This window comes from Pleurodeles waltl, chromosome 12, assembly GCF_031143425.1.
Source record: "Pleurodeles waltl isolate 20211129_DDA chromosome 12, aPleWal1.hap1.20221129, whole genome shotgun sequence".
Lineage (NCBI taxonomy): Eukaryota > Metazoa > Chordata > Amphibia > Caudata > Salamandridae > Pleurodeles > Pleurodeles waltl.
This window is the reverse complement of record NC_090451.1, coordinates 271,759,250-271,771,057: the sequence shown is the minus strand read 5'-3', so window position 1 is coordinate 271,771,057 and position 11,808 is coordinate 271,759,250. Positions and strand designations below refer to the sequence as shown.

At 41.0% G+C, this 11,808-nt stretch overlaps 1 protein-coding gene across 5 annotated transcripts in view; it reads right to left on the bottom strand.

Annotated features, from left to right (window-relative positions):
• Positions 1 to 416: 416 nt before the first annotated feature.
• Positions 417 to 11,808, bottom strand: part of GGPS1 (geranylgeranyl diphosphate synthase 1) — a 57,306-nt gene continuing 45,914 nt past the window's right edge. For all 5 annotated transcript variants that reach the window (XM_069215799.1, XM_069215802.1, XM_069215798.1 and 2 more), the window contains exons 3-4: positions 5,145 to 5,215; positions 417 to 1,538 (exon numbers count right to left, since the gene is read on the bottom strand). In XM_069215799.1, coding sequence (XP_069071900.1) covers positions 750 to 1,538; positions 5,145 to 5,215 — 860 coding nt within the window. In that variant the 3' untranslated portion in view covers positions 417 to 749. The remainder of the gene's footprint in view (positions 1,539 to 5,144; positions 5,216 to 11,808) is intronic.

Here is an 11,808-nt window from a genome sequence, read left to right as displayed (position 1 = left end):
ATGTTTTAATCACCCAACATCATGCCTGTAAGACACACCTGCTGCTTACTTTATGTTGGAGTGACTAAACAGTTGCTTACACGGGTCTTATATAAACTTCTGAAATTACTAAATAACTGTTCTTGCTCAGAACTACAATATTCTGGTTGAGATTTGTAAACATAGCCAAAATGCCTTTACCCTATGTGTAAAGAATGCGTTTTCACTGCGTTATCTGCAATTATTTTCAGAATCAGCAGATACTGAAACAAAGTGTTGACTCTTGCAGCTTTAAATTTAGAAAAAAATGGTAGGATTCCCAGCATCATGGATAGGTCCACTAATCTGGAAAGAAAAGTAGCCCAAGGCACTCACAAAAATGAAATCTGACTGGCATTGCTAATGCGCACAGCAGCAAATCAGAAAGGACAGTCAAAGTTGTTTCCACAAGATTGCTTTTTAAATATATTGTCATTTTCAAACTCACATGCCAAATATTCAACAGCAAATGTCCTGGTTTTCAGTTTAGGAAGGTATATACAAATTAATATTGTTAACAATCCTATTTACAGCTAAATATTTTTTACCATTTTAAATACACTTATGATAAATGTCAAGTTGAACATTGGGTAGACACTCACAGGATTGCAAATGTATCCGTGACTGATCTAAAATTTATATCACTTTAATGATCATTCGGAACTGCAAGAAGAAGTCTTTGTTTTTGAAAGGCAGTATATTAATTTTATAACATCAATAGTAATAGCAAATCACATATTCACACCTAAAGGTACACAATTCTGGTCATTATTTGTATATAGTTTACTTAGATGTTCTACTAGTGATACAAGCTGTGGGTTCCCCCCCAGCTGTTCAATTTCTTTATAGGCTTCTGCTTCAAGGGTTCTCAAGGTTTGCCTGGTGTACTCGAAAGAGCCCACCTTTTCAAGATAATCCACACAGTATTTTTTTATATCTACATTTTCTGTGCGCTGACGAAGGATGTTCTGCACTTGAGTACTTTCTGGTCTTGACCATATTGCATGTATGGTGGGAAAAGAAAACTTGCCCTCTGTTAAATCTTCACAAAAACTTTTGTTCTCAGTGTATTCTTTAGAGTTTAGATTGGCATAGTCATCTCTTATTTGGAAAAAAAGGCCAAGAGTGTTAAGAAGGGGCTTCAAATCACGTTTATAGCTTGAGAATAATTGCATGAGGCCGACAGCCAATCCAAAAAGTCCTCCTGTCTTCTTCAAGACCATAGCCTTATACTGAGCTTCGGTTGGAAAAGTGTAGGTATCTCTCCAGTAAATATCCAAACCTTGTCCTTGGTGCAGTTCAAGCAACTGCTGGGTGAATATTTTCACAGCTTCTGGGTGACCGAGAGTCAAAACCTTTTGAAGACCAAGGAAATAAACATAATTTGCTGAATTTATCACAGATGGAATGCCGTATATGCTGTGGGCCACAGGAAAGCCCCGTCGTAGCTTCGAGTTGTCTTCAATGTCATCTATCAACAGGCTGGCATTGTGGAGCATTTCTGTCACTTCAATGATTATCTAAAACAAATGAATCACGTTTCAGTAACAAGAACATCAACGTCTTCACACATCAAAGTCTGTGATAAATATGAACATAGACAACTTAATGTTTATTTTTAGTTTGATTCCATTTAATGTACACCCCCCCCCCAAAAAAAATCCGGAAAATTAAATCATAAGAAAATATTTTTTCACAAATAAAGAAAAAACGAATGCACTACATTAAAAACAGTGGGTGATTTTAGATCCATCAATTTTGCGAAGTAATTAAATCGAGAAGGTAATACAAACGTTTACATACATCAAGTTTTCCACAACCCCCATTCCCAACTCTGCATAACCTTTAAGGTTCGGAAATGTCCAGTTAGGCAACAGTCACTGAGCTACAAAGGGATCTGGTTTAAGGAGGAGGCTGTTAACCCAGTTAAGAGGTGATATTTCTACAATCCTTGGCAAAGTGTTTTTTTATTTATGCATTCCTTAAATTTGCCCATTGCAAATTTCTTTTCTCTTACTCTTCTCAATCCTGAGATCCATTGTAGACAAACCCAAATGCCTGCTTACTCCCACAATCTTATTCTCAATTGTCCAGTAAAAAAGCAAAATCTTATTTGCAGGGAATTCAAACAGCCCAGTCTGCATTCACACTATCTGATAACTAAATGACAAAACCACAGCGGACACCTCTTTTCCTGATCCGAGGCCTGCTCCCACTGAATGCAACACCATCTATCGTGTCAATTTTTGCTTTGCCAATTAATAGCTAAATGAGACACAGGACAAGGATGTCAATTTTAGTTTGGCGGGGCAAGCTTATAATAGCTTGATCATGGTGCTTCTAGAATATATCTTATTAAATCAGTTTGCCGCTATAACCGCTGAAAAAGCACAAGTTTTCCTTTCACGAATTAGAGGTGCTAAATTCAATTTTCATTCTACCAAGATCACCAGGTAGTAATAACCATAAACTGTCCCCAGTATATGTGAGATCAGATGCCAGACCCCTTTTTCCCCGCCATGTGCCCTGGAACGCAAAAACGTTCAATGCTAATACAGCTGGTTTTGTTACAAATAATTAGGAATAGTTTTGGTCTTCTCAGCATCTCATCCATGCCCGAGATGCAAAGTTTGAAAAGGAAGGTGCCACAACACACTCCTCAGTGCCAGCCACACACATTACTCGTCCAGTAACATGTTCTACCAAGACATCCCCACGGCTGCCCAAGTGTTATTCTAAAGTTAATTTATAGTGGTATAACCACTAAGTAATTGATAGTGATTCAGATTAATTGAAACAGTCAGTCCGTCACTTTTTTGGCATGGCCTTAAAGCAGCTTTAGTTATTTTACTAGGGTCATGTTTTCAAAAGAAACATTTCATGAAATTATATGTATTACACATACATACATACAAAGACCCCTGCGTCCATTGGTCTGATTCAAAGCCATTCACATTTTGTGACCACCCAACACAGCCTACAAAATGAGGGTAGGTCAGCCAACTTCTGGCTTTGTCTCTCTTCAGTGCGAGTTATGACATTTAGCTTTTGCACATGTGGACTTCCACCCAGGTTGACAAAGTAATGGTGGACTGCAAAGCAACCAGTTAAATACCAGTGGCTTAGATTATTACAACCATTCAATTCACTGTTTTTGTTTTTCTTCAGTCGTGCTGGAGACGGTCTCTTGGCATGTAACAAATCCCATTGGGATGCGACCACCACTACAGTCATTTTAATGCTCTGGTGATGCACATAAACAATGACCCTCACTTTCAGTAGTTCATCGCTGAGGGTGCCTCTGGTCACAGTTCTTTGTTCAGTAACAACACTCAGATGGAACTCGAGTCAAGGGATCACAGCATCGCAGAGAGACAACAGGGTGTCTCTAAGTGGCATGGATGGGGACGGTATGCAAGTCAATGCAATGGTAATCAGCCTCGAATTTGGCAAGATGGAAGATAAAAAATACAGAAACCTATGAGCAACTAACATAAAAAGCAGGGTCTGGCCTCATGTTATCAGCGAAAGGTAGTGTCTCACCTGGAAACGTGCAGAGAATGTGCAAAGATGGCACTCTACACAATGAACGTTTGTTAAGCAACTTGAATTCTAGGCAGAGACATGACAATCTGGTCTATTATAGAAGCTCCTGTCACATGACCCTCACAGCAGCCTCGAGTAGTGGAGCCTTCGGTTCTTGTTGCAAGTTTGAAACTGAGTTCTACCCATGACTTACTTCTATCTATGCAATAATAATGAATACTCTCTTCCTCATTTCTGGAGCCGATTCCTTGCTCTTAATGAAGTGTTACAAAAAAGAGATCTTATACCATCTCTTGATAAAAAGAGGTACAGGTAGTGTGGACAACCAGGTGTAGCAGAGTGCATTACTCCACTAGTAAGCAACATTACAAACTACAGCCAAGAGGACTTGTGACAAGTCCTATGCGCAAGGAAGCATGCCAGGTGTGTCAGATCGATGAAGCCAGGAGCAATGTGGCACAGGAGTATTGTAACAGTCTTCTAACCGTATATTGCTCTAAACAAACCAAACATGTAAAATACTGGCTTCTCATGTGACATACTTCTCTTGGGCACTACGGTGAATTGCACATTTGCATGAGAAATGTGCAATTAAAGCAATTTGGAGTTGTCACCTTTCACAGCCATAAAGCATCTCTGGAGTCTGTTGTCCTGGACAGTGAATATTTCTCAACTGGTGCCAGATTTTCTTCTGTGGGAAGGAAAAAGCGATTGATAAAAAAAAAGATGCTATTTTTCCCACAATGAGTTGTGAAAGTACGAATCCATTTGTGGGAGGCATCTACAAGCACTGTGAATGGTGGACTATACGCGTTTAGTAGAGGAGCTTCACTTGTAGAATATTTGAGGCTGTGAAAGGTTTCTGGAGATTTGTCACTCCAAGTGACAAGAGTTACAGTCAGGTTGCAAGAATGGCCCACAGTTGTCCATGAGGTTAGAATGTAATGAGTGAGACTGAGCAATTCTTATCGAGGAGATTTCTCAGTCTGGGCTTTGGTCCCAAGAGCCTGAATCTTCCCTCTGTTCACGTGATGCACAAAGTATACCAGTAAGATTTCTCTGATCTTGCATTTGCCTTGCCTTCATTATGAATTTAGGTCACGGCAGCACCTACAGAACTTTTCTCCGACGGCCAGGGGGTTCCTACTAGACAGATCTCCTCATCCATTGTGCCAACCAGTGCGCTAGCCATCGCCCAGACCGACACAGGACTTTCCTAGGTTCATCTGGATATAAATGTTGGAGTGGAGTTTAGTGTAATATAGATGCTATACTATCTAAGCTCACACCATAACATGCTAGGTTTGTAAGGCTGACAACCGTGTTAGTGAAAAGAAGAAATGCCCAGAGATCAAAGATGGATGTCTTCTACTTTTACAGTTGTGTATGGGTGTGTTCCTCATCTAAAAATAGGGCAATGCTTGCTGGCCCTGCATACAGTACTGAGGTATACTGTTCAGCAAGCATTATTAAAAATGTGTTAAGTCGTCAGTGATGAAATCTTAATTTTTAATTGGGAGTGAATTTAATAAGACTATACAAATTGCACAAACAGAAATACTTTTATAAAATAAAAATACCTGTGTTTTGTCTTCTGGAACATTCAGCCAGTGGTTAAAGGCTTGTGAAAGCTTCGTCCTTACCTGCTTTCCTGAAAAACAGCAGATTTCCCTCATTAAAAAATTATATGGTGAAGCTGTTCTAGTAATTTTAGTACTGAAAAAATTAATGTCTCATATTCTAAACATGATGACCCTATATTGGAATCTAGGGTACACATAATTTTAAAAAAAGTCAGAATTTACTTTTATCAACATTTATTTTTTGCACATGATCATATTAGATAAATTGTACAAATGAGCGCTACTATATAGTGAACTTAAATACTTGGCCTCAAAAAGAACAAGTTACTAACCTTTGGTAACATTCTTTCTGGTGGATATTCTAACTACACAATATGCACCTTCTGAATCTCGCCAGGCACCAGACTGGATCTGGAGAAATCTGCAACAGCCGCTGCATGCAGGGTGTGGCATCATCAGACCCTCAACCCTTACCTTCTCAAGTTTGGATGTGATATCACAGAGCTGCAGATTGACGCCCAACTTTCGAACTAACATCAGGCAATTCATATAGATTTTCTACACTCTGTGGCGCAGAGTGACAGAAAAAAGAGGAAATGGCAGTCCAAAATCTAGCTTAGAACCTTAGTACAACCCAACAACACCTCCCCCAGAACAGTATCCACCAGAGGGAGCACTGCTATAAGTAACTTGCTGTTCTTATGGATTCCTCGAACCAAAGATTCCTCACCTTTTAAAACAATACCTAAGTAGTGCTATCACAAGCTGGTGGATCAGAGTAGTGACTAGATGTCCCACACTACAGAGTAGGCTAAGAGGTCTTTGTGGACCTGAAAGTTTGCAAAACCTGCCTGATGAATATATGGTGTACACCCAAAACAGGAATGCATCTAGGCAAGGGTGTTGTAGCAACGCCTGCCATGGAGGAATGAGTGTGACAACACTCTGAAGGCTCCCTTTTGGCCAAAGTACAGCACAGCAAAGGACAACCACAATTGATAAGGTCAGTTTCTAGACACCATTCCCTTTCTTTGAACTAGTGAAGCCAACAAAAAGTTGATTGTCCACACTGTGCTCCTTTTTCCTACCAATGCAGTAACCAAGGGCCCACTTAGGATTCAGCCGGTGAAGCCTGTTCTCCTCTTTAGAGGAATGTGGAAGAATGCATGAAGAATAATAAATTACCTCACATGAAAAGGGTTACATCAGTTTTGAAAGAAACAAAGCCAGAGTTCTAAGTTCTAACTTAGCAGGAAAAAAGATGGTATATCGATTCTGTACATACAATTCCTACAGCACAGTGACATGACTGATGAGAAGTGAAGGCAATAAGAAAGTCTTTTTCATATAAGTTTATACACCGCCATAGGCTTCACAGTCTGCGGAACTGCATTACATCAGAGTACACATCTACTGGGCCAAGTGAACTACAACGGAGGCGCCATATGGCTTGAAGCACATTTCATCATCGTCTATCACTCCAGAGGAGGTAAACAGAGGCTTACTCTGTACACAATTACTCAGAATCCCTATTAGTGATCACAACCACCCAGTGCAATTTACAATAATTAAAAAATGGCTGTCAAATATCCTAGGCCTGCTTTTATCTGGTAACAATGTAAAGTATATTTTTGTTTGGACTGGCACCAAAGGGCACCTTTTTCCTTAGCTATGCACACTTAGAGGGACCCTTTTGCCACAAGCCTCCTCGCCAGTGGTAGCAGCAAGGCAGCAAGCTGGACTGGGTGAGGAACCTCACTCACATATTCTAGTAACATTACCAGTAACAAGGTTGGAAGAGCATAAATCAAGTTTCTTGAGCTCTACTCCAATGGTCCGGGCCCCTTAGGGGTCCGCAAAGCCTCCTCTGGGGGAGGTCTATGAATGCTTAGAAAATTAAATAATATTAACAGATTAGGTCCCCAGCTTTCAGTAATGACTCAGTGGGGGGGGGGGACCCAGATTCCAATAATGATTCAGTGGGGTCCCCGGGTTCCAGTAAGTCTAAAGTAAGGGTCCACAGAAGTCAAAAGGTTGGGAACCACTGATCTACACAATTGCTCACCACAAATACACCCAGGCACTGCCATGCCAGGTGCAGGAACTTGAGCATGCAGAGTTCCATCTTTGACATGTATGATTTTTGTCTAGGTTCATCTTATGCAATTTTTCTGGAGTTATATATACTCTGTGGAGGAACTTATCAGTTGATGTCTGTAGTTGGGAGATACAAGTTCAGTTAGTCCACAACAATATCTCCACCGGTCAGCTGTTCACCTAAGTCTGCTGCCCACTTATCCATTACCAACATTGGGACATCACACCAGTTGTCTGCAAATCATCAATACCGCTTGGTTACCAACCCATGCACTCATGATGCTAGTAAGTGCGTCTAACTTCTTAGCTTCTTTGAAAAAGGAGGTGCATTTTGCTTTTACCACGCTACTTGTACAATGTACCAGGGGCATTCCCTCCTGGGTGCCTGCAGCACACCAATATAATACATTTGCCAGTGTACCCTGCACAACTACCTCTACCTACACACGAGGCAGCAGAGGAGACTGGAGATGCCCGAATAGCTCAAAGAGAGGCTGGAATACCTAATGGTAATGTTTCAAATCTGCCACCGGCAACCCCCCTATAATAAGAGAGGGCAAACAGCCAGCATTTTATTCTCCGTCTTTCCCTACCCAGGTCAGACGGTTCTGTGTTGCACCACTACACCTAAAAAAAAAACTGAAAGGTAATATGGGGGTGCTTGCATAAAGATACAAAAAACACAGCAGTACTATTATTTTTAACGGGTATTCGGCCAGCTATTGATAATGGCAATTTGATCCGCTTCTCAACTTGTGCAGCAAGTGTATATATAGCAGGAAAATAATTATCTCGGATTGTCATCTCTTTTAATCTAGTGATCATTATTACCAAATATTTTGTAACAGATTCTGTGTACCCGCACAGTGAACATTCTATCCCTTTGTGGCTTGAGTCATAGGGAATATCTCGGTCTAGTCTTTTCACAGTTAATATTAATCCCGTATATGGCACCAAAGAGTACTGTATTTCGTATAACTGGGAGTATCTGCAGGCTGTTTGAAAACAACAGCATATTATCTGCACACAATGATATGACCATGTGACTAGGTGTGAATCCAATACTCAGTCACCAATGGTGTTTCCTTGACCACGCACGCCTGCAGCTCCATAGCCAGCAGAATATCAAAGGTGACAGTGGGCAGCCCTGCCATATGCCACCTCCCACCACTATAGGACTGGGCAGGTGTCCACTAATTCTTAATCTTACAGCCTGGTTTATGTACAGCTTAATTAAACTAAAAAATGATCTGTTCGGACACAGTTGTTATAGCATGTATTCCCATCCCTGGCAATCAATCAAAAAATATAGACGTCGGTGCCAGATCAAGATTTAACTGTTCTATTAAGGCAAGCAGGGTAACCATACTTTATGCTGCTTTTCTACCAAGTATACGGTATTTTTTCTCCAGAAGAATCGGGCCCCACATTAAGGGTGTCAATCTATTAGCTACAGTATTCACTAGAACTAACATTTATAACAAACCGAGATACCAGACTATATGAGTGAGCTAGTAAGATTATTTCCTGCTTCATTAATGCAGTCATAATTGGCTCATGGCACCTCAGCAGCATACCTTTTACCAAAGCCTCAGTATATACAGCGGGCATATGGGGAGCAACATTATCTCTATATGCTTTATAAAACTCCACTGACAAGTCCATCTATGACATTTTTAACGTCCTCCAAAAATAATTGGGCCCCTAAGTTTTCTCTGTCTGAATCCTCTAATCATGTCAATTTTGTCTTGTCCATGTAGTGCCTTAAATGTTGTTACTCATGGGCCACATATAACAGCTCATAATGTGCAAAAAACCTCCACCGCAGTCCAATGAGTTTGGTTCTGAACATCTAACATTGCCGGAATTAGGTTATATTGCTGATGACTCTTCAGTGGCCAGCCTAACATGCCATATGGACGCGCGCCCTCTCTATATTTCCTAGACTGCACATATTTGCCCAGGTATGCAACTTTATTACCACCCAGGCAGCGAAATTATTCTGTAGACACTCTGAGATCTGCAAGCACCTGGCCAGAATGTGGCTTAGCCTGCAAAGGTTTCTCTAATCGTGATATCTCCTGCACTGGTTTAAAGAGCTGGGTTATAATGGACCTCAGCACACCCGCCTGCTTAGAAATTACACCACTCCTTATAATCTCCTGAAAGGCCTCCCAGGGTGTAGCCCAAATGGAGACATGACCTACTTTACTAGTAAAGTAGACCATAATGGCCAAAGCAGTTACCCGTCTTTGAGTGCCTATTTCTGGAACTGCCATTTTTGGGGCAGTTCAGCTCTAAGCAGCACATTCAACTGCATCAACACTGGAGAAGGATCTGATAAAGTTGTGATAGGTTACTAGCCACATGGGCCCATCCCCTCAATGACATCCACCAAAGCCAAACGTCTATAAAGAAAAAGCAGTGATGTACTGCAGAATAATGTGTGTATGTATTGGTATCATTTAATATCTTCCAAACATCCAGCAGCCCTAACTTTCATATATAGTAGTGTCGCGTCTTTAGGGACATTGTAGCATAGTCAGCAGTGACATGCTACCTACAACGCATAGGGTTGAATCACCACCCTAAATATTAATGAGCATCCATGGGTGCCTGCATGTATTGTAATGTGATTACATGTCACATATAGTCAAGCATAGTAGGGGCATCAGAGTTTGACCCCTCTATCTATTACCTGCCTTTCAGCTATAACATATTTACCATTCGCATCTTACACTGTGTAGCTCTTACGAAAATGCCCCACATGACAATTGCAATAATAATGGCAACACCCCTAGAGAACGAACTGTAAGATGGAAAACAAAAGTACAGGAGCTCCATCGTGATGCAAACGTAGGGGGTTTTGATGAGGCAAATGCCTCTCCTGTAACACCCGATGTAAATATGCTGTGTGTCTAAAAAGGACAGAACTTTCTTCTGCTTCTCTTGTGCATTTAGAAATTTAACAGTAAGATGATGGTGTTTACTCAAAATCTCAATCATCTGTCTGATCCCTAAATGCTCCAGTTCCTCATCCCACAAGATACAGCACCTGTATAGAAACAATCATAACCATTTCCATGGCGAGGACCCATGTATTCCTCCACCCTCACTGACCTCCATCACGTCCATCATGTCAATGCAGCCCCAGTATACAATATGTAATCAAGAACACAAATAGAGCACAACCAAAAGTCATTTCAGTGGTGAACATTATAGGGTGGTAGACTTATATCACCACCGCATAGGCTAACATTCTGAATTAAGGATGAATCTTTACAACACATGCTATACCAAAGAGGACTAGTAATCTCCTTTTTGTCTGGGGAGGCAGTAGCCCACCTCATCACAAATCCCCATCCACCTTTCGTTTCAAGCAATAGGGCCTCCACATTAATTTCCTCTGCTGTCAGAGTCTGTACTGTGTATTGTTTGACCTCAAAATTAAAAATGTTAGGTGTTGTAAGAAATAGGGCTATTAAGTGAGGGTGGAAAGTACCCACCTCAAGTAATAATCACCGTCCTTGTCATGGAGAACCACTTAAGTCACTAAATAAACCCTGAGCTCAACCCCCCAGTATCTACGGCACAGAGCAGACAGGTTTATTTTAGGAGAAATGTATAAAGTAATTATGCAGTACTAAAACAGCAATAAAGCTGAAATGAAAAACCACAAAAATCCCAAAATTGAAAATGCAAAATGTTATAAAATGACACCAAAATAACACAAATCCAATGAAGGGAACTATAGATATTCCTTTGTAAAATCTTAAGAGGAAATAGATTCAAGAAGCATTAGGTGCCACTGAAAGCCATGGTTGCGGTGGAATAGGAATGCTGTGCAATTTGATGCTGACCGCGATGAAGTGTGGGTCGAATACACCAATCAAGCTACTCCTAGTCAAATATTTTTCCTTCTGACTAGTCCTTTAAGACCCAATCCACTGAAAGAGTACACTTTTTAAGTCTCCCAGGAAATCAGGAGAAGCACCTAAGAGACTCAAAGCAGGTTCAGTCATCTTCTGATCTTCCTCAAGTCATAGGCATTCTGAAGTGGGTGCCTTGAGATGCCACATTATTTCTGGCAAGGGCTAGTGGGTGCAAATGCCCGCTGGGGATGCCCTAACTAATGCGGTAAAAATTCCTGGAGCTAACTTTAACCATGGTGGCATGTGTGTCTTTTTCTCTCTTCAGTTTGAAGCAGTCAGTCCCTGTAACAACAACTTCAGAGACAGACGCCTGGTAGATCAAAGTTGAGTTTTCAGCAACCAGACAGAGTACACAAGAGCCGTTTTGGCATCCTGTCTTTTTCCTTTATAATGCGACCAAAATGTTATATGTAAACTCAACAGACCTGTTAAACAAGCTTTGACACAGTAATGTTAAAGAGGTCCGCCTTGATTGAGGCCTGTCTGTCTGGTGAAAAAAAGAAAAGCCCTGCCCAAGTGCAAATTAACATTTGCATGGGAGAGGGAAGGACTCTTCGAAGTGCCATATGAAAAGCCCCAGGAGACGGGTCAGACAGGATGCGACATCCAAGCAGGATTTGGCACTGCAATGT